At 43.1% G+C, this 27,847-nt stretch overlaps 1 protein-coding gene across 3 annotated transcripts in view; it reads left to right on the top strand.

Annotated features, from left to right (window-relative positions):
- The first annotated feature begins 2,108 nt into the window (after window positions 1-2,108).
- mfap2 (microfibril associated protein 2) overlaps window positions 2,109-27,847 on the top strand; it is a 35,303-nt gene continuing 9,564 nt past the window's right edge. Inside the window, exons 1-5 of one of the 3 annotated variants that reach the window (XM_069918913.1) lie at window positions 2,109-2,310; window positions 8,262-8,355; window positions 13,796-13,873; window positions 15,755-15,790; window positions 26,630-26,671. In XM_069918913.1, coding sequence (XP_069775014.1) covers window positions 8,313-8,355; window positions 13,796-13,873; window positions 15,755-15,790; window positions 26,630-26,671 — 199 coding nt within the window. In that variant the 5' untranslated portion in view covers window positions 2,109-2,310; window positions 8,262-8,312. The other 2 variants (XM_069918914.1, XM_069918915.1) reach the window with 2 other exon arrangements.

The following is a 27,847-nucleotide window of genomic DNA, read 5'->3' as shown; positions in this document are numbered from 1 at the left end:
GACCACTGCTCTGCTCCTCTCCCTCCCACCTTCCGCTCCCCTCTTCCCAGTCATTGGTGGGATGGGGAAGCCATGCCTCATTGGCGCTCTCCTGACCTCTGCGGCCACTCCCTGCAGAGGACCCTCAGCTTTGCCTGACCCTTGATGGTGGTGCCCTGCTGTGATGTGTTCTAACCTGAGTGAGGAGAACTGAACTGCTCGCTTGCTCCACCCCTCTGCAGAGTCCATTCCACTAGTGCCCACTCCCTCTTCCCTCTGCATGTTACGCATCCCGGGCTGTGTCTATCCTGTAACCCCCTGGTCTGGCTGCAGGGATTCGGAGTGTCTCAGGGCAGCTTTGGGAGCAGTGGTATCTCCTCCAGCCAACTTATTTATGCAAGCCACACGTTACATGTCAAAGAGCCACATGTACCTTGCGAGCCACAGTTTGGCCACCCCTGGTCGAGTGGATAATCTGGAAGTTTGCCAAAGGTAGCATAGAGACTTTGATAGGATACATAGCTCGACTGAGAAGTGGAAGATGGAGTTGAACCCAGAAAAGACTAGGTCAAATTTGAAGGCAAAATGCAATGTTAATTGGAGGACTCTGAGTTGAGTGGATGAACTGAGAGATCTTTGGGGTCTGTAACCACAGAACACTCAAAGCTGCTGCACAGGTTGATAGTGTTTAAGGCAGCGTATGGTGTGTTGGGCTTCGTTAACCGTGGGAATGAGATCAAGAGCAGTGAGGTAATGTTATACAAGAATATTGTGTTCTGTTCTGGAAAGATATGAATGTTATAGACATGATGTAGTGGAGATGTACAAGAATATTGCCTGGATTGGAGAACAAGTATTATGAGAATATTTTGAGTGAACCTGGCCTTTTCTCCTATATAGATATTCACATCGGACCCAGGTTGGACTCTGATACTAATGGCTGCCCATCTTCTACATGGCACGAGACAAAAACTATAATGGTGCAAGCAGGCACTTTGGGCACAAGGGACTTTGATACAGGTGACTGTATCACCCTACCACACTCTCCCCCACGTGTACACACGTCACAGAAAGACTTTCAAACACACTCCCATTCCCTGCCCAACGTGGGTGCGGCTCTCTGCAAGCACTAATCTATTGCTATACTATGGCTTAACTCATTGTAGAGCACACCTTACCCACAATTCCTCCAGTGATGTCCACGGTAGTGACCTGGTGTGGAGTGATGTCCTGGATTTGGACAGAGATTTAGAACTACGACATGCATCGATCTTTATACTGGTCTGAGCTGGAATATGCTATGTGCAGGGTGGAAGGGTCCTCAATGATTTTGCGTGCCCTCTTCAGATAAGAATCTGTTGATGGGAGGGGAGGGTCACTCTTCTGGTCCTTTGGATTGATCTCTGATCCATTCCTCTGTAGTAACTGTACCACAGGGTGCTTTTGATAGAGCTCCTAGAGCAAGTTGACATAATGATGGCCGTTAGCCTTTCCCACTTCAGTTTTCTCAGGAAGTGAAGTCGCTGTTGTACCTTCCGACAAGTGAGACGTTGAGTGTCCACTAGTTAAGTGAATTCCAAGGTGCTCTCCACTCTTTCCACTACAGAGTTGTTGATGCTATGTAAGTAGGAAGGAAATAAATTCTCCCTCCACCCCCACCCCCCCCAACCACCACCACCATCTCCCTGCCAGAAGCGAAGGATGGATGTAGGACTGGACTCACTTGCAGCAGTTTCCATGATGGAAGAGCAGATCGTAGATCAATAATCCTGGGGGCACCTCAAAGAGATAACCTGCAACCCACCGTGTGCCCTCCACCCCCCTCAGCCGAGCCTCTTCACTGAGTTAACCCCTAGAGCAGAATTGAGCGAGGGGGAAGTGCTGAGGACCACGAGAAGAAAGTGTGCGGGGAGGGAGAAGCAAGTGTGAGCGGCAGGGGAGAAAGGGAGATAAAATGTGTGAGGAGTCAAATAACAAAGGACATGCAACTGAAATATTTCCGTTCGTGGGCCAGGAGATGCAGAAAGGTGAACAAGCCAGGGGTTTTCAACCTTTGTCTTCCCACTCACACACCCCCTTAAGCCATCCCTTACTAATCACAGAGCACCAATGGCAGAGGGAATACTTAAAGTGGGATGTGAGTGGAAAGAAAACGTTTGAAAGCCACTGACACGATCACTGGCTCCCTGGATTGGATTGCAGCAAATCGCCAGGCTTTTAGACCCAGTGGAATCCTGCCGCATCAGGGGCTGGGGTTCCTGTACCATCTGGAGTGTGTTGGAGTCAGAGCCACTCGCAGAGCAGTTGGGAAGAGTTTCACAGGAGGTTCTGGTAAGGCCCATGAATACTGTGCAGAGGTGCCCACACCGAACGACTCCGGTGTCTAACCCAGCAGCCGCAGGCTAAACACTGGCGTCTCCTCTGAACTTTGCGGGTTAAACGAGTAAGTGGGGAGAGGCTGCGATTGCAGTTGTAACTTTGCTCAGGGCCATTTCGATCAGTGCAATTGCCTTTCAGAGCTGCTTCTGTGGACCTCGAGTCAGTATTACAGATTAAACAACGGGGTGGGTGGGGGGGGGTGGGGGGATGTGTTTTAGTTCGGCTTCACTGAGAGACTAGATCAGATTGATTGAGAGAATCGTTGTCAGATTCATTCAGGGGGTTTAATTCGCCCAGGGGACGGGGGGATCCTCCCGAGGCTGTAGAGTGGAGCCCAGTTCTTTACTTTTAAAAGTTATTTGCAGAAGCGCCGGCTCAGAAACTCCGAAATCCAAGCTCTTTGTTCTGCGATGGGATGGGGGGAGGTGTTTGTGTAAATGGGGGGGGGGAGAGTGTGTGTGTAAATGGGGTGTGTGTGTGTAAATGGGGGGGTGTGTGTAAATGGGGGGGTGTGTAAATGGGGGGGGTGTGTGTGTATATGGGGGGTGTGTGTGTGTAAATGGGGGTGGGGGGTGGGAGATGCACAGTAATTGGAGCCAGATGTAACCGCAGGAGTTGCCAGAATGGAACAGGGACTCCCGCAGAGAAAGCTGAACTCCCAGGCTGCGGCAAGACGAGGGCTTGGACCGCAGCCCCTGCAAGGCTTGGACTCGCCTCCAGTCATTATTTCCTCCCCGTTTAAAACGGGCTCCATTTTAACAACAGCGACGCCGCTTCCCAGCGACTTGAGGCTCTTTGACAGCGTTGCTCCGTCCCCCTGAACTCGCATCCCACTTTAAGTATCCCTTATTGCCATCAGTGCTCTGGGATTAGTTAGGGTTGGCTTATAAGTTGGAAAGAAAAAGGTTGGAAAACCTCCGTTTTAATCGTCCCTCATTGACTCGTTATGTGCACGGTTTCATCACTCTAAAGGAAATGGGCCAATGACAATTTTTCTCAAGCAAAATATTTCAATAACAATTGGGTCCAGAGCAGTGACTCTCAACCTTCCCTTCCCACTCACACCCCACCTTGAGCCATCCCTTACTAATCCCAGAGTAGGGATTACTTAAAATGGGATGTGAGTGGAAAGAAAAACGTTGAGAATCACTGCTTTAGACCCAATTGTTACTGAAATATTTTGCTTGAGAAAAAGTGAACATTCGGAGGTCTGAATCCGTGCACATAACGAATCAATGAGGGACGATTAAACCCGTGGTTTTCAAACTTTTTCGTTCCACCCACATACTAATCAGAGCACCGATGGCAGAGGGAATACTTAAATGTGAGTTTAGGGGGGCAGTTTGAAAAGCACTGCTCGAATGCCCTGGGGAGGATGAAACCAGGCAGCGGGAGCGGACTTTCTGGGAGGTAGGGTGTTTCACCTTTGAATTACTAAACAAAAAAAAACTCCAGCGAGCAAAATCGGGCTTTGACTGCACGCAGTTGTGCATTGGGAGTTTCCAGGGACTCGGGTTCGATCCTGACCTCCAGCGCTGTCTGTGTGGCGTTTGCATGTTCTCTCTGTGACCGGTGGGGTTTCCCTAATTAATGTAAATACCGGCATGCAGTTACCCCCCCCCCCCGTGCCCCCCCAGTGAAATAGTCTTATAGTGTAGTTAACCCCTCCCCGCGTGTAATTACCCCAGATGTAATTTTTCTTTAAATTTTGAGATACAGCACAGTAACAGGCCTATGAGCCTGTGCCACCCAAATACACCCCTGTGATCAATTAACCTACTAACCCAGTAGATCTTTGGAACGTGGGAGGAATCCAGATGAAACCCACAGAGACACGGAGACAACGAACAAACTCCTTACAGACAGCGCGGGACTCAAACCCTTGTCGCTGGAATCATAATAGCATTATGCTATCTCCTATGCTAAGTGAGCTGTCCTTTAATTACACACTATTGTATTTACCCCAAGTGTAATTACTCAATGTAGTTTCCCCAGTGTAATTGCCTTCCTACATGGTAAGAATCTATGAGAGGTATTGCTTTCCTGATTTGCTATTCACACAGAAACTGGGTCTACAACAGGCATGATGGCTGCTTTATCAGGTGTATTCCCCCTGTTCTGTGGAATCCGGTGCTGCCCAGTATGTTAATGACTTGCATCTTGGCTGCTGATCTCCCTTGGCCCCCTCTGTCCCCAACTCCCACAAACACCCTTCAACAACCTACAAAGGGGGTTCTAGTCCTGCCAGCCTATGTGTTAACAATGTGGATACCAATTCACAAAAAGTACCTCTTCCCCTCTGTTTATTCACATCAAAATAAAGCCATTGTAAAATTTTAATCGTGTTGTCAGCAAAGCTTTCCTGGATACATGTGCATCTTGGACTCCAAGCTCAATTGAATATTGCAGTGACAGGTTCTCAAAAGAACATTTGTTGGCCGGGCATATATTTCCTGTTTTTCCTGGTGCCAGGAACTCCATTGCATGAGGTTGAGATTGTCCAAGGGCCTGCAACCATTGAGACGGAGCAGGGGAGAAGGGACTAATCCCCCAAACTTCCATCCCTTCCACCACCAGTACATTGTAATTGCAGAGTGCATCGATGTCGGAATACATTTACTCACCTGGGATACTCTGACAGCAATATCCAAACCCCAACCTCTGCGGCCAGAGGCAATTGGTGTGTGGGTGGGATCACCATCAGTACCAGACATCTGAAAGGATTAAATTATGTCAGCGATATAACCCAAACACTGGAGTTGTGAATAGCCTGTTTAAAAAAAACCATAAACACATCTGATTGAACAAAAGCACATGTATATTCAGCTCACATCATCCTTTGTACGTTGTAGCAGGAGAAGGATAACAGGGAAGAACCTCGTGTAGATTTACAAAAGAGGCCAAGGGACTTCTAGTGGCCAACCATTTCAATTCCACACACCATTCCCACCCCCGATATGTCTGTCCAGGGCCTCATGCACTGCAAAACCGAGGCTACCCACAAATTGGAGAAACACCCCCCCCCCTATATTCCATCTCCAACTAAATGACATTAACATCAACTTCTCCAGTTCCTGTTAACCACCTTTCCCCATGTCTCTCTCATTCCCTAACCCTCATGTCTTCTTTCCTACAGCTCCCCACCCTTTCCCTTCCTCTCTTATGAGAGAGCTACCTCCCTCCCCATCACTTCTCACGTATTCTCTCCTCCCCTCACCTATTAGCCTGTGTTCCCCCTCCACCCACCCTTTTATTTGAGCACCTGCCTCTTTTTGCTTAGACCAGATGAAGGGGCCCAGGCTGCTGCGTGGCCTTAGTTTCTCCTGCACATTTGTGTATTGTGCACAAAGAGTGAAAAATTGTTGGTTGGAACAGAGAGGGAAACTATGCTCTTGTGAAAGTGTTTGCGAGAACAAGAAGGTCAGAGTATCTGGAAGCCCCCTCTGCTGTTGGTGGAACAAAGAGGACTGGCAAGTTGCACAGAGATTGGGAGAAGGAGGATGAGGCTGAGGAGACTGATGAAGAAGGGAGGATGAGGAACTTGAAGGCAATGTATCAGAGGGGCTTGGGGCACTTTGGAGATCAATGCTGGCCAGAGTTGGCATCAGAACAAATATAATCGGGGGTCATTAAAGTAACTGCGTTGGGTGGTGGGGGGGGGCGCGGCATAAACTGTGCGGCAGCTTCATGTGCTATTCGTGTTTGGGTGGGGGGGAGGGGTGGCTCTCTCCAAGACACTGACCCTGAGGCTGGAAGACCCTGAATGGATGAGAAAAATAGCAGAGAGGTGGCACTGAAGGTGACGAAAGGGAAGGAGAATAAAAGGAGAATTGGACAGGATCTGCAAGTGTGAATGTGACAGTGCATGCTAGTGGTGGGCTGGAAGTTGGGTTGCAGCAGGGTAATTGGCCTGCCTAATCAGGGAGCACCTCATTGTTCTTCTGCCACTTCAGGCTTCAGTAGCATCTCCCACTCTGTTGGCCCTCGAGTCCCATCAGTCTCATGAGTAGTTATTGAGGGAAGTTGGACATCCTGCAGGATCCACCTCTAAATTGAAGTGATTGGCGCCTGAGTTGCTATGAGGAACCCAGCCAGGAATGCCAAACTTGATGAGATGCCAGAATTGTTTGCATTAAATATTTTCATTCAGTCGACCAACACAAGGATGTGTCCTGATACTGTCCATAACTAGCTGTATTTTCCATTCACAGGTGCTCAAGTTCACTCCTCAAGTACAGGTGCCTGCCCAGTTATTGAAATGAGTTGATCCCACTCACTGTTTCTGGCCAGGTTGGCTTGGTAATCAGTTGCTCCCTCAAATCATCTTTTGCAACTGAAAGGGATTGAAGAATTTGAAGGATTCCTGGAAAACATACCCCCATTCACCACTGGTTTGCACAGGCTTTGTTTACCTCTCCAACCAACCCTTTGTCCAGGGTATAGCAGGGGGAATCCTGAAGCAATCAATTGTAGACAGCCTTTCTTTATTCAATTAACTCAACACTAAGAAGTTTCTCAGTCTTGTAGCCTCTCCTCAAGTTTATTGATAGCTTCAAATAGTTGTGTCTCCAGCACTTTCATCCTCCAAAATTTTAAAATCCTACACCACCTCCTAACCTTTTCTGGACCTGTATTTCAAATGCCATCTGATAATGGTATAATTGTGTATTCTCTTGAGAGAATTTTTACTGTGATTTTCTTCCATGTTCAATTTTGTGTGGGGAACCTGAACCATCATTTTAATTGTGGTCTAACCTTTAAGTTGGACAAAATTTTCATTTTGCCATCTCATTCCCTCCTCTACTTCGAGAACAAAAATGCTCTTGATCTTATTCTATGGAATACTCCTCTACATATAGTGACATGCATTCAAGCATCAATCTTGTGTGTATCTACGTGTATATTTCTGTGTATGTACATTTGCTTAAACATGTTTTATAATACACATATGACATTTGTGTGTTTGTATATGATTTCCTAAATGTATGCCGTATATGCTGGCCTATAAGATGACTTTTATACAAGATGACCCCCAGAATTTACACTTACAATGTAGATTTTGAGCTATACTCGCTACCCTAAGTCTGCCACTTACCAGTGGAGCGATGCTATCACAATATTTTAAAAGCAAATTACCCAGTAAAGGTTTGAATTATATTAGCACATTTTAAAATAAACCAGGCCATTTAAAGCCTGAACACAGAGCTGATGGCAGTTGGACTGGGCGGGTGGACCTCGTGAGGGAGTGCTGAGACTTCACTGTCAAGGAGTGGATTTTATACTTGGTGCAAGATGACCCCAGGTTTTGGGGTGACGTTTTAAAGTTATGTCTCGTCTTATATGCTGGCATATACGGTAGATGTATTGTACTCGCTTGTATCTTGTGTATCACTGAGATTGGTTACAGACTTAACTAAAACTTGTCATTTATCATTTTTTGTGATGACCACACTGGTATTTTTGTTCATATACAGGCAGGGGACTCATCTCTTGCTTCAACCACAGTTTAAAAAGCACTGCCCTTGCCCAATTTACTAAGTAATCAAAATAAGGATGTCCCCTAACCCCAAATTCGCACTCCTCCACAATACATTCCCAAATCCCAAAATGATGAGATTGCAAAAGTAGGAAACATTTGAGCTGCCTGGAGCTGCATCAGTATACAGATAATATAGCTTGTGGCTTTGCATGATTGGGAATGAATCAAATCCCTGGGAGTGACAGAGTTACGTAACTGGCTTCAAATGTTCAGGTTGTCCTATCTACAGCAAAGCCGATGGTGTGTGAATCCATCTCTGGTTTCTGTTGTGTTTAAGTTCTATACAGTGGGGCCTCACAGGGATCTGATCAACCCATGAACTCTCAGGTATTTCCTGCTAATGTTGCTCTCTTTGTTCTACCAGACTGTGTTCCTAGAATTCTCACTGCTGCATAAGCACATCTTGACTGCAGACATGGCTGGGAGAGCTGCCTGCCTTGTTCTTCTCTGTCTACCTGGTGAGTACAGAAATGTGTCACAAGTAGTGAGGAAGCAGGCCAGAGGCAACTGGGATTTCTGCTTAGATTTCATTGTCACGGTCAGTCAGAGTATTAAGAATAGAAGGTGGAAGGCCACGTAAGGCTTTGGTATGGCCCTAATTTAGGGTATTGTGTTCAGTTTTGGTCACTGCGCCATAGGAAGGATGTGGTCAAGCTGGAGAGAGTGCAAAAATTTATGTTGCCAGGACTCGGTGGGGTGGGGGGGGGGCTGCTGAGCTATAGGGAGTGGTCGAACAGTCTAGAGCAGAAGGATGAGGGGTGATCTCAGAGTTATGGATCAGGTGAACACACAGTCTTTTGCCCAGAGTAGGGGGAAATCAGACATAAGGGTTAAGGTGAGGGGGGAGCAATTTCATCGGAACCTGAGGGGTAACTTTATTTTTAAACAGTTGTATGGAATGGGCTGCCAGACTGATAAATGGATACGATGGGTTTGGAGGGACATGAGCCAAACACAGGCAGTTGGGCTGAAGGGCCTGTTTACAGACTGTGAAACCCTGTGACCCTAATAGTGAAACTCTCATTACTTGTTGCCATGACAATCACCAAATCATTCATGGCAATTTCTGGAATATACATGTATCAAAGTGAAAATCCAGTACAAAGGATGCTGTTTTGCTATATGATTTCCAGAAAACAAGTAAATTCACATCTACTTCAGATATCCTTGTTAATCTTACTGTAAAACATGAATTTTTGTGGACAATTGCATTCACACACACAAGAACAAGAGTTAGCCAATCGCCCGTCAGATTTGCTCTGCCATTTAATCATGAACTGATCCTTATCACTCAGCCCCACTCCCCGTAATCCTTGATGCCCTGACTAATCAAATACCTGTCAATTTCTGTCTTAAATACCTAATGACCTTGCTTCCACAGCTGACTGTGGCAAGAAGTTCCCGAACCTTGGTGAAAGAACTTTCTCTACTTTTAAGTTTTAAATTGACGCCTTTTTAATCCTGAAACTGTGGCCTCTTGTCCTAGACGCCCCCACCATGGGAAACAACTTGTCAATCTGCTTTGTCCAGGCTGTTCAGGATTCAAAATGTCTCTATGACATCCCCCTCATCCTTCTGTACTCCAATGAGTACGGTCCAAGAACCTACAAAAATTCCTCATATGCTAACTCTTCCATTCCTAGTATCATTCCAGTAATTCCACTTCTCGGAATCCTCTCCAATGCTAGCACATCCTTTCTCAAATAAGAAGCCCAAAACTGTACACAGTCCTCCAAGTGAGGGCTCTTGCATTCTAAAAGCAAACCTAACCTTTTTTTAAAAAAAAATCTTGAAGATGTTTTGTTTGTAATTTAAAAAGAAATTAGACAAAAGACAAAGGAGGAAAAACCCAACACCCAACCCCAACCAACCAATTTTCCCCTGCAACCGCTGCAACTGTGTCTGCCTGTCCCGCATCGGACTTGTCAGCCACAGACGAGCCTGCAGCTGACGTGGACATTTACCCCCCTCTATAAATCTTCGTCCATGAAGCCAAGCCAAAGAAGAGACATACAGAACAGTAACAGGCCCTTTCAGCCACGAGCCCATGCTGCCCAATTACACTCAATAGACTTATGATCCCTAGACGTTTTGGAGGGTGGGAGGAAACCAGAGCACCCGGAGGAAGCCCACGCAGACACTGGGAGAACGTACAAACTTCTTACAGACAGCGCAGGATTCGAATCCTGGTCCCAGTCGCTGACACTGTAACAGCAGTGCACTAACCATTATGCTATCCAAGCCGCCCTACTACACTAACTGTACTACGTGCAATGTTATAATTCACTCAGATAAGCATGTTAAGACAAAGAATAAAGCACAAATTATTTTAAATAAAATATTGGTAACATTTCAGCTCCCAACTCTGGGTCTTCTGCTTTGCAAAATGCTTTTAATTTTAGTTGAAAATGGGGTTTTCTGGTTTGTCGCCTTTTATAATTCCTCTGTGTGATTGCACTTGTGCCATCTTGTTGGCATCACTGTTGCTGGCTGCAAGGAATCCCTTGGAGATAACAGCAGCAGTGAACAGGGATGTTTTAAGTCAGGGATCAGTGGAGAGGACCATAGATTTGCTTCAGACTGTAAAATCCAGTCTAGTTTCACTTCGCCACAGCCCTTTGCTCACTCTCGGTTAAGAGTCAATGCTATAACCACACCATGACGGGCAGTGGTGGCATTCAATTGTTTACAAGGTCCAAAACATATCAAATAGAACAGGGGTAAGTGCTCTTCCAAGTCCTTTTCTCCATGAGGCTCTGACAATGCCATCATGGAAGGAAGCAGTGGTGCGGGTCAGTGGGAGCTTTGGAGTGGGAGTTCAGAATCATAGAACTGTTACATCATGCCATTGAATCCCTATCAACTCTATGCAAAAGCAAAGCAGCTGGCCCCTATCCCCACAAATTCCAGCTCACGAACAATACAATTGAATCTTCCCCACCACTACCTCTGGCAGACATTCCAGACTCCAGCTGAATAAAAACGTATTGTCTCATGTCATTTGGAACTTTTGCAGATCATTTTCATTCTCTCAAACAGTATCTTCATTTAGACTTAGTATCTTCTCTTTCTTTCTTTGGCTTGGCTTCGCGGACGAAGATTTATGGAGGGGGTAAATGTCCACGTCAGCTGCAGGCTCGTTTGTGGCTGACAAGTCCGATTCAAACCTCAAAAAATCTTAACAACAGGTCCCTGCCTGAAATGTTGACTGACCATTTCTCTCTGAGAATAGCATTTGACCTGCTTCTCAAGAATCCAGCATCTGCAGTTTTATTTTGTCCATACTTGAGACACCTCCACCTTTTTTTTTAATTTTTTTATTTTTCACACTATAAACCACATTGATCAAGATACATACATTTTTCTTTTCAAATATATACAGTGTCGTTTTCTCCCCCCCCTTCTCATCCCACCCTCCCTACCTCCCCTCCCATTCAAAGTTCAGAATCTAAGATACATTAAACCTGTCAAACAATGTTGTCACTCAATAAAAATAAACAAGAAATTCCACTGAGTCAATTCTTTTCATTTCCTTCTCCTTCTGTCATTTTAGGTGGTGAATGTCCCCAGTAGGTTTTCTCTATTGTGTTTCATGTATGGCTCCCATATTTGTTCAAATATTTCAATATTATTTCTTAAATTATATGTTATTTTTTCTAATGGAATACATTTATTCATTTCTATATACCATTGTTGTATTGTCAAATTATCTTCTAATTTCCAGGTTGACATAATACATTTTTTTGCTACGGCTAGAGCTATCCTAACAAATCTTTTTTGTGCACCATCCAAATCAAGTCCAAATTCTTTGTTTTTTATGTTACTTAGGAGGAAGATCTCTGGGTTTTTTGGTATATTGCTTTTTGTGATTTTATTTAATATCTGGTTTAGATCTTCCGAGACACCTCCACCTTGAGGACTAACAAGAAATTGAGAAATTTGAGAGGACCAGAATGGGGCAGGTGAAATGAGAGGTTAGAGATGTGAGTATCAGGAGTTCAAGGACATCGGCTGTATATGAGGAAGGGCAGGTACCAATCACTGAAGGTTGAGATGATGTCCACTTATAACAGTGGTTCTCAACATTTTTCTTTCCACTCACATCCCACCTTAAGCAATCCCTATGCCAAGGTGCTGTGTGATTAGTAAGGGATGACTTAAGGTGGTATGTGAGTGGGAAGGGAAGGTTGAGAAACACTGCTCTAGACCCAATTATTACTGCAATATTTTGCTTGAAAAAAATTGTCATTGGCCCATTTCCTTTGGGGTTCTGAAACCATGAACATAACGAGTCAATTAGGTACGATTAAAAACAGTGGTTTTCAAACTTTTGCTTTCCAATCATATACCACCTTAAATAATCCCTTACAAATCCAGAGCACACATGGCATAGGGATTACTTAAAGTGGTATGTGAGTGGAAAGAAAAAAGTTTGAAAACCACTGACTTAGAAGATGATAGAAAATTCAAACATCCCAATGGCTGACTAGGTAAGACCAGGCTCCTTCAGCTTGTACTAAGCCTAGCCCTTTGATTAAGGCCAGGGCATTTGCAAGCCTTGTTCATGCAGATTGGCTTTGTGCACACACCAAAATGTATGTGCATGCCAGTTATTGTTAGTTGATATGCCTTGGGTCTTTGCGTGTTCATGCTCTGTAAGCAAGAGATATTGGGACAAAAGCCAGAAGTTTTGGATAAAACTCCATTAGATAGCTCACACAAGCAATCCAATTTGTACTAGAATTTCTTGGCAAGTGCATTGCCTCTCTGGATTATTAGTCACCTACAAACACAGAGAGCAAGTCCAATTCCAGCAAATGTTACCAATCTCAGGATTACAGAGTGGATAAAAGTAAAACCACATTTGAACTGAAGAAAGGTGATTAGTCAAACTAGGTCAAGACCAGTGATATGCAAAACACCAAAGTGCTCGAGCAGTGGTTCTCAACCTTTTACTTTCCACTCACACACCACTTTAAGCAATCCCTACATCATCAGTGCTCTGTGATTAGTTGGGGATTGCTTAAGGTGGTTAGAGTTGGTTATTCGATCGGCACATCACTGTGAGCATAGATAGGAAGTAAAGGGGAACCAAAGTTCTGGTCCTGAGTCCTTCGTCAAGGGCTACAGGGCCAAAACATTGGTTACCCTTTAATTCCTATGGATGCTGTGTGATCTGCTGAGGTTCTCCAGCACTTTTGCACATTGTGCTACAATCACAGGCTTTCCTATTTAACAACATGGCCTGTTGATTCAGCCTAAGCTTCAAAACCTTGTAAAGATTAAGAGGGAAGGCTGCAAAGTGGGATGAGGAGTCCCATAGTTACAGCGAAGAGGTGTACTGGAGTTGAATTCAGTGAGCCAAGTGTCTGTTTCCCTGTATTGCAAAGTCAAGGAAGGGGAAGAGAATGGATATTTCAGTTTAACTAGAACTAATGAGAAAAGATTAGAGGAAAAAGTAATCATAAATCTTATTGATAAAATAAGGAGATAAAAACAACAGGCCACATGTGTAAAACAGAAGATAGATTATTGACAAGCCATTTCTTAAAATATCTATTGATTTCCTTTCTTGGAAGTGAAGAAACGACCCCATCCAAGTTGGCTTCATCTAATCTTTTCTTGTGATATTAAATAAAGCCAACTGAATGCATAATTTTTTTTTTAATCCTGGAAATATTCAGCAACTTTGGCAGGGTTTGTGGATGATTCAGGTCGCTGAGTATTCGTCAGTTGTGATGAAAGGTCATCAGCCTGGATCTGGTTTTCTGTTCCTCTCTGACAATGCCACCTGACTTACCGATGTCCTGACATTTTCTGTTTTCACTCCAGCATCTTCCGTTCCTGTACTTTTCGACAAGAGTACAATTGACCCACATCTCACCCTTATCTTTACAGCCATGATTCAAGGCCAGTATGATCTGACAGACCTGTTCGCTCTACAGCCGCAGTTTGAAAATTATGACGCTCAGATAGGTAAGCACTGTTCGAATATACTAATGCTGGAAAACTACTCAGTAATTTTTCTTTAAACGATAAAAGGCTCTTCCGCCCCATGAAACTCGGGCAGCCCAATTAACCTGCCAACCCTGTACATTTTTGGAGGGTGGAAGGAAACCGGAGCTCCTGGGGAAAACTCATGCAGGTCACGGGGAGAACATATAAACTTTTTGCAGACAGCGCCGGATTTGAACCTGGGTCACTGGCAATATAAAAGCATTATGCTAACCATTTTACTTTCCCCTATCTGTGGAAAGAGAAACACTAATTTTATGATTTGATCTGATAGCCAATATTTACACATTTTGACTGAGTCTGAGCATTGCTACTTGTATACTGCTGTATTTTGTTTAACAAGGTTTCTGCCATCCAGCCAGTGGAGTTACAGCACGAGAGTGAGATAAACTTTGAGGAGATTATGGCTGTGATTTAGAGTAAACATCAAAATAAGAATGAATAATTAAGGGGTTTTAGGGAGGGAGGAAATTACCACGAGTTATAGAGAGTGGACATGGGGCAAGTACAGAAGTGAAGCTGCCTGGACTGGAGAGCACATCTTCTGAAGATAGGTGGAGTGAACTTGATCTTTTTTCTCTTTGGAGTGACAGAGGATGAGAGATGACCTGTTAGAGGTACAAGATAATGAGGGGCATTGTTCGTGTGGTTGGCCGTTGGGCTTTTCCTCAGGGCTGAAATGGCCTACGCCAAGAGGACATAGCTTTAAGGTGCTCGGGAGTAAGCAAGAGGTGCATTTTCCACACACAAAGTGATGGGTGAACAGAATACACTGCCACCAGTGGTGGTGGAGCAGGTACAATCTGATCTTCTAAGACACTATTAGATAGAAAGATGGAGGGTTATGCAGTAGCAAACTTCTAGGCAGCTGTTAGAGTTGGTTATTTGATCGGCACATCACTGTGGGCTGAAGGGCCTGTACTGTGCTGTAGATTTCCAGCTTCCAAGTATGTTTTATTACCAACTATAGCTTCTAGGTTAACCCTCTTATGACTGTTAGTGTTTTTTTTAAACTTGTGCTCCAGGCCAACACCACACCTCCAATTGGACTGAAGGAACTTCATGTGGGCCAGCATTATTCACTGTCAAAAGGTGAATAATGCTGACCAGTCGAACACTAAGTCAGAACTGGCTCAAGTCCAGTTAGGTATAACTATCTCCATTTTTGGAACTCTTGTGGGAACTGTAGTGAATATAGCTCCTGCCAATAATTTAGCAATGAATTCAGATCAAATAATTGTCAGAGAATATGACAAACTAACAGAGCGCATCTTCAAAGCAAGGAGGTAATGCCTCATCCCTGTCTCCTTTCCTCCGGCTTCCCAGCCCTTTCCCTTCCTTCTCTGAGCAGAGAGCTACCCTTCTCAACCCTTGCTTCCTTCTTCTCTTCACCTTCCCACCTGTATCCACCCATTACCTGTTAGCCAGTGTTCCTCCCCTTCTCCTCCACCACCTTTTCATTTGGCTGTCTGCCCTAATAATGGCCACTCCTGATGCAGGGCTCAAGCCTGAAACGTTGACTGCCCTTTGCTTTCCGTAGCCCGCTGAATTTCTCCAGCACTTTGGTATACGACACTAAGCCCCAGTATCTGCAGATTTCCCCTTTCCCTCCATAAAGCTTTGGGAGAAAAAGAATGGTTGGCATTTCAGGCTGAAACCTTTCAATGAAACTTGATGAAGGGTTTTGGCCCGAAACGTCGACCGTTCCTTTTCTCCCACAGACGCAGCTTGAGTTCCTCAGCAGATTGTGTTTGGCTTCAGTTTCCATCACCTTCAGTTTCTTGAATGTCTCCAGGCAATGTTTTGACCCATCACTGACAATTGTTCTTTCTCCTTCCCCAGCTCCAACTGATTATATCCCAGACTTTGATTATACAGGTAAGATCTCATACTGTTCTTTGATACACATCAGTCATCCTTTCGTAGGATTAGGCACCATGAACTTGGATGTGCTTAAAGTAGTCAGTGGGGTGCCTCTATGCTGCACGATTATGCAATCAATAGGTCCAAACTCAATGCTAGAAATTAACTCCATAGGAATGTTGCTGATATATTGAATGATTCACTTTTACAATCATAGAGTAACAAAGAGATCCAGCATGGAAACATGCCTTTCAACACCCAGAATGAGGTGCTTTAACACTGAGATCCCAGTAAATTGGTGTGTCAACCACCAATGTTTAAAGCCAGGTCGGATCGGAGCAATCACAATGAACTAAGAAATGTCGGTTCAGTGCGACATTTACACTGGAGCTGATATGAAACACATCAGCTCTGATACGAAACGCATTAGCTCTAATACTACCTACCTGGGCGAGATGAAAATGACAACCCCCACCCCATCCCGTGTTGGTCGTGTTCACACAGTTAAGTGAAATGGTAAAAAGACAATTAAATACCGGCTTTCAGGGGCAGTGTGAAAGCACATGACGATCATCAAGGACCCATGTGTTTTCTTATTCCCAATTCTCATTCTCCCCACATTCCCACCACCTCAGAGGTTGCCACTTGCCTGCACAGGAGGGACAACTTACAGTTGTCAATCAACGTGGGATGTGGGAGGAAACCAGAGCACCCAGAGGAAACCCACATGGCCAGGAATGAACAGAGGTCACAGGAGGTGTGAACCAGCCCTGTACTAGCTGCACCATTGTGCCGAACCCTTTTAAGATTTAATTTTAAGCTCTGTCCTCTCCCGACTGTGGAGACTTGTGTCATGGTGAACTGTGCCATCCTAATGACAGAACATTGAGTTCCTCCCACATCTTCTGAAAAATACTGTTAAACTTAAATCTAGACATACAGAATGTTAACAGACCCTTTCGACCCTCAAGCCCGTGCTGCCCAAGTAGACCCAATTAACCTACACCCCCCCCCCCGTACATTTTGAAAAGTGGGAGGAAACCAGATCACCTGGAGGAAATGCACACAGACATGGGGCGAATGTACATACCCCTTACAGACAGCACCGGATTTGAACCCCAGTCTCTGGCACTGTGTGTTACGCTAACCATGCTGACTTGGAAGATTACGGGTTTCGTTAGCAATAACTAGCCAAGCACCATCTGAATATACAAGCCTCGAGTTTCTTTAACTCATTGAGATTAATGAAACCAAATTTTGGAAGTGGATTATAATGTATAGTTTTGACTCTTTATATCCCATTGTGTTAATTGCTATTCATCCAGGAAATGTATATCTGATACCCAGAGATGAGAGGCTCAAGCCTCAACAGTCCAATTATGGATCCCTGCCTTTACCAGGGACGGCCAAGTGCACCTCTGTTGGTTCCTGCCCTCCTGCAATCAACTAACTCAGCAAAGACCAAGAATTCAGACAGGCATTCTCTCTGGTTAATAAATCTTTCTGAATGGATCCAATGAGTGGCTCATTGAGTCTCAATAAAGGGTCCTGACCCGAAACATTCACTGTCCACTTCTCTCCGTCGATGCTGCCTGACCCACTGAGTCCCTCCAACTCCTCCATGTTTACACAGGGTCCCAGCATGTGCAGTTTTTGTGTTTCTCCAGTGGGTCATTTAATTGTATTTGGAGCAAACGTTTCCAACTATCCATCTTCTGGTGCCATCTTACCTAAGGGCTGTCCGTTCCATTGAACCAGTTAACCTTCGTGATAAAAGTTCAACGGCCACCCTTAATGAATGCTGATGTGTCTTTATATAGGGCAGTGAAATCATTTCATAAAGTACTATAACAATTTTTAAAAAAGATATTTAGTCATCCATGAAATTGAACCCATTTTTATCAATTAGAGTTTTGAGATGCAATATTAGTATTCTGATTTCCACATTTCATAATGGTTATATTGGTCTAAGCCTTTACTATGGGAATGATTACTGGGCAAGCCAGAAGCAGATCAGGCTTGACAGTTCAGAGACTCCATACCCTCGTCTATTTTTTTTTTTTTTTTTTTAATTTTTTTATTTTTCACACCATAAATCACATTAGCCATGATATACACTATTTCTTTTTCACACATATACAGTGACTTTTTCTCCCCCCCCCCTTTCCTCCCAAACCACCCCCCCACCCCCCCCCCTCATCCATTTTAGGTATACAATCTAGGTTGCATTAAGCCAGTCAGACAATGTTGTCATTCAACAAAATTGCACCAGAAATTCTACTGAGTCCATTCTTTTCTTTCCTTCTCCTTCCATCAACTTAGGTAATGTTTGTCCCCGGTAGGTTTTCGCTATTGTATTTAATGTAAGGCTCCTATACTTGTTCGAATATTTCAATATTATTTCTTAACCTATATGTTATTTTTTCTAATGGAATACATTTATTCATTTAAATTTAGTAGTTTCTTCCTTTTTAATTTGGTTATGTATTCCATTAATATTTAAAGACATATAGTTCAGCGTAGCCCTTTTATATTTTGTTTATCTTCTCTTTCCGTTTTTCCATCATTACCTTTCCTCCTTTTCCATTTCTGTTTTCTTATTTTCAACTCTTTATAAGACAACATTCCTACAACATCCGACATTTTCCTTATTCTCCTATTTCTATCTTACTTATCCCCAATCTCCCCTTCCCCTCCTGAGTTGTCCTTTATCCCTTGTCGGACAACCACATCTCCCCTCTCCATTTGGATTTGCGAATCCACTCGCAAGCGTCAACTGATTTTGCAGTGACCGCTATTTCCCCCCACCACGCCTCCCCCAGAAAAGATTTCACTTTTCATATGTCACAAAGGTCACTCTTTTAATTCCCTCCTTATTCTCTCTATTCCATTACCTTCCCTTATTAATTCTTGTCTATACTATCTATATTTTCCTCTAAGTACAGATACATTCATGTATGCTCATTGCCTCTATTCACTCTTATACCTCTTTACCCGCATACATATCAATCGTGATCATTTTTACTCTCATTACCCGTCTTCATCCCTCAGTCTATTTTTGTCTTTACCCACATACATATCAATCGTGATCATTTTAACTCTCATTACCCGTCTTCCTCCCTCAGTCTATTTTTGTAATTGTTCTGCAAATTTTCGTGCTTCTTCTGGATCCGAGAATAGTCTGTTTTGTTGTCCTGGAATAAATATTTTCAATACCGCTGGATGCTTTAGTATAAATTTATACCCTTTCTTCCATAAAATCGCCTTTGCTGTATTGAACTCTTTTCTCTTCTTTAGGAGTTCAAAACTTATATCTGGATAAATGAAGATTTTTTGCCCTTTATACTCCAGTGGTTTGTTGCCCTCTCTTACTTTTTCCATTGTCTTCTCCAGTACCTTTTCTCTTGTAGTATATCTTAGGAATTTTACTACAATAGATCTTGGTTTTTGTTGTGGTTGTGGTTTAGAGGCCAATACTCTATGTGCCCTTTCTATTTCCATTTCTTGCTGTAGTTCTGGACATCCTAGGGTCTTAGGGATCCACTCTTTTATAAACTCCCTCATATTCTTGCCTTCTTCATCTTCCTTAAGGCCCACTATCTTTATGTTATTTCTTCTGTTATGGTTTTCCATTGTATCTATTTTTTGAGCTAGTAGTTCTTGTGTCTCTTTAGTTTTTTTATTAGATTTCTCCAATTTCTTTTTTAAGTCTTCTACCTCCATTTCTGCTGCTACTGCCCGCTCTTCCATCTTGTCCATTTTCTTTCCCATTTCTGTTAAGGTCATCTCCATTTTATTTATTTTCTCTTCTGTGTTGTTTATTCTTTTTCTTAAATCCTTAAATTCCTGTGTTTGCCATTCTTTAAATGACTCCATGTATCCTTTAATAAGAGCAAGTATATCCTTTACCTTGCCTTTCTTTTCTTCTTCTATTTCCCTGTACTCTTCCTCTTCCTCTTCTTCTTCCTCTGGGTTGGCCATCTGTTGTTTCTTTGGTGCCCTTTCCTCCTCTTCTTTCTTGTTTCCATTGTCTTCTGTGGTCTCTTCTTGCTGCAGGTGTTCTGCAGCTGTCGTTGCCGGCTGTGGAGATCGACTCCCCAGCTGGTCCCCCCTCCCGTCGGTGTGTTTTTTTTCATGCGCGGTTGCGCACTTTTACTCGGCTCTGCGAGCCATTTTTGTAGTCCATTATTTACCGACCTGAGGGAGTGGGTTTCTCTCTCCGCAGCGGGCCTCTTCGGACAGGTAAGGCCTTCACCTTTTTCCTCCTTTGTCTTCTCTTCCTCTCTTCTTACCGTTGCTTTCGATTTTTCTTTTTTTGTCGCCATCTTCTTTCCACCTTTATACTCACTTTTCTGTAACTTTTATTTCTGTGCCTTTGTGTTTTCCTTTGTTTTTCCCGACTTTTCTGGAGAGGGCTGGAGTTCACCGTCCGGCCACTACTCCATCACGTGACTCCCCCCCCTCGTCTATTTCTTATGAGTGTCAAACAGAACAAGGAGAATTGATACCACAAAACAGTACAGCCAGCAGTGTTACACAGAGAGAGTTAGACGTGATGAATTTTCCTTCCTGAAAACAAAAGGAGAAATTCTCTATTTTGGGGGGTGGTGGGGAGGAGAAGAATGTATTGATGTTCAACAGCAGTGACTGGGTGAATTTCTGCTTCCAAATGCCAGTCTGTCAGGTTTTCGCTACTTTATTCCATTCTTCTCCACGAGAAACTGACGAAAAGAGAAGAGAGGAGATCACACAGAGGTGGAAAAGATCAGGTTTAGATGAAGAGACCTTCATATTAAAGATGGTTCAGGAACCAAGGAACATTGCTTTAATATGGTAGACAAAATAATTTGTAATGCATGGTTTTGACTTGGAACTTAACTACGTGTAATAAAAATCAAAGGGAAACAATGAAGGTTTCATAAAATTCTGGAGAGAATTAAAGAGCGGGATTGAGTTCATTATTCTGTAAAGAGCTGACATGGATTGAATGGAGCATATTGGCCTCCTCTGTGCTATAACAATGCAATGAATCCACAACTTCCAAGATTAACAGTTATATTCTGGTAAAATAAACACATACTGTTTGTACATCAGAGAAGACAGGGCACTGAAATCATGTGGAATTTTTGTGCCCATTTACAAATCTCTGGATCTTCTATTCAAAGACGATAAAAGTAGAGAAAAAGGTGTAGGGAAGGTGAATAGGGCTGGGGAAATGTAAAATAAGCAAATAAGAACTAAAAATAGGTAAAGGGCATTTGGCCTTTCATGTCCACTCCTTAATCATTGTAGCTGATTTTTCATTCCAGTCCCTTTTCCTGCACAACCATATGACCCTCATTTCCTTAGTATCCAAAACTGTATCAGTGTTTTCCTTGAATACACTCAGAAATAAAGCCTGTCACAACCTCTTGGGTAGGGAGATTCGAGACTAACTGCTCTCTGGATAGATATTTCCTGTCCTGCACATATATTGTCTGTCTCTCTGTGTGTTATGTGGGGTTGGGTATCTGCGTGTTTTACATTGAGGACCAGAGAATGTGGTTTCGTCGGGTTGTACTTGCACAATCAGATGACAATAAATTTGACAACTTCTCATCCAGACTGTTGCCCCTGGATTTGGAAACATCATCCCTGCACCAAAGGGGCAACAATCAGGATGAGAAGTAAGAATTTTGTTCAACAGCACTAGAATGTAATGGCAGCTGTTGAGGTAAGGGAAACAATGTGGATAGAGAGTTAGATCCTGGACTAGGTGGCAAGGCTCGGGACCTACTTTAAGGAAAGTGGAATCGTCAGGACAGGAGTGCGTTGGAGAGCAGCAGAAAGGAGGTGCATCCGCTAAAATGAGGAGCAGCGTCAGAGAGCTGGGTAAAAGCCAGTAGATATCTGTATCCTGCAATTACAACCAGCAGTTCCTTTGACTGTTTACTTTCTGCTAATGGCTGTGGTCTCTTCCGAGCAGCAGCTGGAACCCATCCCACCTGCTTACACAATTGTCATTTGGAGCCCTGAGCTATACCATGTTGATGAGTGTGGAGAATACACACAGGGTCATGGTAAACCAGCGTTAGCCACTTTGCTCACCACCAAGCATTTCCTGTGCCCATAATGCCGATGGAACAACTCCTGGTGATGGGTCCCCAGTCTTGGAAGATAGAACAAGGACTCGCATTGAGACTCTACCTTTATGACGTACACAGTCCTCTTTAATATAAAGTCACTGTGGTAACTTAGGCATTACCTCAACCTGCGCAAGATCTTTCTAAATGTAAAGGAAGAGACAAATTAGTCAACATTACATACATCCTAATCACGTGTTCACTAGTGTAGGACTCTCAGAAAGAAGCAACTAATTCTGACATTTAAAAAAAACCATCATGTGGATATCTCGAGACATCTGTGAAAGCTGAATAAGATTTAAACCCCACAGTGTCATTGTGAAACTTTACGAACTGGGGCCTGGGTTTAATTATCTCATCAGAAAGACCAACAATGCAATGTCCCTGCGCAGTCATCCAATCAGCCTAAATTAACCGTTCATCTGGAGAGGGATCTGAACTCACAAATTTCTGGCTCGGAGACTAATGTATTTAAGAGAAATTACTAAACAGCCTACAAAACAAGTTGTTTTTTGTAGCATGGAGCGACGATCGTGTCTAAATAACTACCACACCCAGGTTACGATGAGCTTAAGGTAACGTGAGAGTTCTTTTGATTATAATTGCAAGGATCAGGCTATAATTACGTGATTGATAAAAAAAATTAACTGCATTTATATAGTGCCTCACACAATCTTCAGGCTTCATAATGTGCTTCACAGCAAATTAAATAATTTTGTAAATGTAGTTGAAAAAAGGAACGGACAGTGGTTTGTTTTAAAATCCTGTGACCATGGGGTCTGAACCCAAGATGGCAGCGCCTGTATTTGGCAGTGGCCTCGAGAGGTTACAGATTCCAGGGAAGCAGAGGATTAGGGCAGAGCACTAGTAATTGGGTGAACACCCCCTGTTTGAGAAGGAGAAATCAAGGAGATGACCCTACAGGACAGTGACCACAGCAGTGGACCAGTGAGAATCTCTGCTGCTGAAGACAAACACAGGCAGCAGGCTGGAGGTGACTTGAGGTGAGGAACCCATGCATGCTGAGGGCAGTCAGGGCTCACCCCAGGCTGTGGATTGCTGGAGACTGGCTGAAGGGTTACCAGGTAACGGAACTAGGATGGGGGCAAGGATACCTGAAGGCTTCCTGATTGTGTTGGAGGTTTGCATCTGGAGCTCGGGTTGCGAATGGTTTGGTCTGAAGTCTGTGGGGTGATGGCGGAGGCTGCAGCAGTGATTCTGACAAGACCCTCTCCTTATGGCAGACCAAATGCAATTTTGTGTAACGTTACATCTGTTATATTACATGACAATAAATGAATTTTGAGTTACTGTTGCAACAGATTATTTTTGAAGTGTGGACAGTGATTGAATGTTTGGGTTATAGTTTAATATGAGTGAAATTAGTGGTTTTCAACCTTTTTCTTTCCACTCACATCCCACTTTAAGTAATCCCTACGCCATCAGTGCTCTGTGATTAGTAAGGGATTGCTTAAGGTGGTATGTGAGTGGGAAGGGAAGGCTGAGAATCACTGCTCTAGACCCAGTTGTTACTGAAATATTTTGCTTGAGAAAAATTGTCATTGGCCCATTTTATTTGGAGTTATGAAACCATGCACATAACGAGTCAATTAGGTACGATTAAAACAGTGGTTTACAAACTTTTTCCTTCCACCCATGTCCCACCTTAAGCGATCCCTTACTAATCACTATGACATAGGGAATACTTAAAATGGGATGTGAGTGGAAAGAAAAAGGTTGAAAACCACTGAGCTAAATTATCTGAACATGGTTGTGGAGGAGTAAGTGAATGATAATAAGGTAGTTTACAATTTGGCATTGATTAACTTTTTCTTCTTCCTTATTCTAAAAAAAATCTAGAAAATACAATCTCCACAAATCATTTGAGTAGCCCCACTTGTATTGCAGAGGCATGAAGTAAGCCAGTAATAATGTAGATCCAGAAATCTCTTTATACAGCGTCTGGAGATCTGTACGAATAATCTAAGTAACCTCCGGCTACTTCGACAAACAAGTCGTAAAAGGTAATTTTTTTTCCAGCTTTGCACTATTGCCAAAATCAAATTATTCCTTTCATTTAAAGATCTTGAGAAAGTTATCCATGCCTTTATAGTCTCCCGTTTAAACTATTCTAACTCTATATACTGGGATTAGTCTGGTTCAGAATGCTGCAGCGAGGCTCCTGACAGGTGCCAAGAAGAGGGACCCTATCACTCCTATTCTTGCCTCCCTCCATTGGCTGCTGGTACTTGATTTTTAAAGTTCTCCTGTTTGTCTATAAGCCCTTAATGGGCTACCTCCATCTTGTTTCATGGATCTCGTAACGCCTTATTCCACTTCAAGACCCCTCTTTGGGCGCTTGGCTGTTCCGTGCTCAAATCGAAAACTCAGGGGGAGATCGCGCCTTCGCTACTGCAGCCCCCAAACTGTGGAACAACATTCCTCCCTCCATCAAATTGGCCTTTTCCATCAACTCTTTTAGATCCAGGTTGAAGATGTACTATTATTCATTCGTGTTTTGAGTCCTCCTCGAGCACCTTGTGTTCTAACCTCTCGTATTTGATTTATTCTGTACTTTAAATAGTTGCCTCACTGTTAAGTCTTTTGATCTGTACAGCACTTTGGGCAACATTTGTTTTAAGTGTGCTGTTTAAATAAATAAACTGAACTAAACTTGCAATGGACTAGCTGCCATTCTCTTAAATTTCTTTTACAAGTAATAGTTTCTGAGATACTGACTAATTATAATCTAATTTTTCCTTATGGCCTGGAAGGCAGCCATTGAGCTCATCTGGTCTATGCTGGTTCCCGGAACAATTCTCTCAATCCCAGTCCCCATTTAGTTTTCTGTATCTATTCTTCTCATACATCTTTCAACTCGTAGAATGGTTGCAGCACAGAAAGAAGCCACTTGTTCCATCCTATCCATACAAAGTAGCTATATTTTGTGAGGAGTTTGATGAGATTCGGTATGTCACCGAAGACTCTCAAAAACTTTTACAGGCGTACTGTGAAGAGCATTCTGCCTGGTTCCACTGTCTGGTACTGAGGTATTAATGCTCAGGACAAGAAAAAAAAGCTCCAGTGGGTTGTTAACCCAGCCTGTGACCTGTCTTCACTCCATCGAGGACATCTACAAGAGGTGGTGTCTTAAGAAAGCAGCCTCTATCCTCAAGGACCCTCATCACCCAGGCCATCCCCTCTTCACTCTGCTACCACTGGGAAAAAGGTACAGGAGCCTAAAGATGAGCACTCAGCAGCATGAGGACAGCTTCTTCCCCGCTGCCATCAAATTCCTGAATGATCAATGAACCAAAGACATGGCCTCACTTTGACTTTTAGTGCACTATTTTTATTTATTTTTGTACGGTGGTTTTTATGAATGTTTGTACCATGTCGTTGCTGCAAAACAATGAATTTTGTGACTGGTTCATGGCAATAAATTCTGATTATGATCTGCTCCACGTGCCATCCCCCAGACCTTTCTCTGTGACTGTGTAAACTTTATCCTTTTTCTCTGACACCCCCCTACACGAGGGGAAATTTACCTCCCAGCTGGTGCAACCTTGGGAGGAAACCAGAGCACCCATTGCAAACTCATGATGACACAGAGAGTTCGTGCAAACTCCACACTGATAGCACCAAGGTTAGGATTGAGCTAGGGTCACTAGAACTGTGTGGCACTAGCAATACCTGTTGCATTATTGTACATCCAAGCTGTTAAAAGACTATTGAAGTGATTCCATGGGTGTGGAGTTTATTCAAGGGCATCATGGTAGAGTTAAATTATACCCATAAATGAAAGTAAATGATTGGCATCCTAATAACCGGAAAGTAACAGTATTATAGATCACAGTATGCATGAGTTGCACTAAATGGAATTTTATGGGGGAGGAACTAGAACCTGTCCTACATTGCTTTCAGCCCAAGTTAGCTGCAGAAATTCAGGAAGATGGACGGATGAAAATAACTTGCCGATCACTGTCCCTGAGTCAAAGCCAATGGAGAACAGATCTGATGGCAAGTGTCCAAAACCAAGCTGAAGGAAGTCAGAAAAGTGTGAGGGGTAGTTGGTTAACATACAAAGGACATGGCTTGGGAAAATGTTGGCAAGAATAAATACTGTTATAGTAAAGTTAATAAAGATTATTGCCTTGAGTGGAGCAATTTTTAGTGTGCTGTAAGTTGTCTCCATCTCATACTCAGGACCCAAAAAAAACCCAAGTTGGGCAAATTGACATTTCAAACTGTGTTCCCACAAAGAGAGAAGACATGCAACTCCAGGCAGTACCTCACCCAATTCCAAGCAGGGGCATTGTTTTTCTCAGCATCACTCAAGTCCGTGATGACAATATCAATGCTCACGGAGTTGATTTCCTTAGTAATCACTTGGGGGGAGTCAAAAACAATAAAGTGCAATAATCTTTTCAAGTTTCTGTTCTTAGCCACCAACTCTCCTCTTTGGGATGCAGAAGTCAATGAGGTGCAGTTTTCAGAAGGTTGTAGGGATGGTGGAGGTCGTGCGGGTTAGGAAGCAGCAAGATAGCGGGGGGATGAGAAACAAGATGGGCAAGTAAACATGGGGGTGATAAGAGGACTTGGTGGCATTAGACCACTGCTATCGTATTAACTTCATCCAACAATCACTTGTCCTTAGGAATGTGCTGTTCATGCACTGAGTGGATGGATCACTTGCAAGCAGCTAATTTCTGTTCCTTTCTTTCACTCGTAGGCACAAATTTTGAAACAGAACCAACTGAACCTGGTCCTCTGGGTAAGTCATCAAATTGTCTGTGCCCTCCTGCCTGAATTACTTCCAGTTCCGTCTTAGTTACTCTCATCCCATGCCACGTTTAATATAATCTGTAATGTACTGATTCATTCCTTCAATGCTACAAATACAGTCTGGCCAAGGCTTTCTATTAATTGCATCCCCTAGATCTTTTTATTCAATTCTTCAAAATTAAACTTTAATCCCATTCAGTTTTTATAGTTTTATGAAACCTTATTTAGCAATCTTTTATTCCCAGATTTTTTTCCCCCACTCTTATTCGATTTATTACCTGTCCATGTATAAAATATCATTTTTATTATTTTTAATAACTTTGGTTCAGCGAATCTTGCTTGTCATTTTACCTGCCCGCTCTATGGGGCTGTTTTGTTTTGCCCTCTTCTGGTTTCAGTGCTCTTACTGGCTGTAAAACCCAGTTCAAAAAGAAGGCAACATCGCCGTGTGGGATAGATCGATGCTCAATGAAAGTCCTTGTTAGCCTTTTTGACAACAATCGTACAAACTACTTCCATGGATTTAGTATCATTGGTTGGTCCCATAAATAGAGTGGTCTTGCAAACGATTATATCTTTATCAGTGAGAACATGTGCTTTTAGGAGTCCTGGCTCACTCCTCTCTCTCAGCCAGCATCACCAAATCGTAATTAATTAATGATTTATCAAATTGCTGTTTGAGATCCAGCAAGCAACATTGCATTTGCCAATGTAACAGTAAGCATGCTTCCAAATTAATTAATTACTGAGTGAATTATTTGATTTGTGTCTGAGGAACTGACAAATAAGCCATCTTGCTTCAGGCAAGGAAGGAGTTAAATTAATTCTATGCTACATCTCCCTAGTCAGGCTTATGATCGAGTGATGGTTTGGTCCTTTGAATCCTGGCACCATTTCAGTTGCTGGAAGCTATTACCATCATTTATGAAATACGTTCTTTTAGTTGCACAGTCCATTTCCTTAAACATAAATGAAATGAATAAAATTTGGACAATGTGATTAGTCTTCAACTAAAAATATATATTTTTTAAAACAAAAACCAACTTGTTTTACAGCAGGTTAGTTTGAATTTTTTATTTGGCTTTCAGATGTTTGGAGATCTCGATTTAGAAGAGACTGAGGTTTTTTCGCCTCTCACCTCTTCCCACCTCCTTCTCTCTAGTAT

The sequence above is a fragment of the Narcine bancroftii genome, chromosome 2 (genome assembly GCF_036971445.1).
Source record: "Narcine bancroftii isolate sNarBan1 chromosome 2, sNarBan1.hap1, whole genome shotgun sequence".
Taxonomy (NCBI): domain Eukaryota; kingdom Metazoa; phylum Chordata; class Chondrichthyes; order Torpediniformes; family Narcinidae; genus Narcine; species Narcine bancroftii.
Note: the sequence above shows the minus strand (reverse complement) of the source record. Positions and strands in the feature narration are given on the sequence as shown.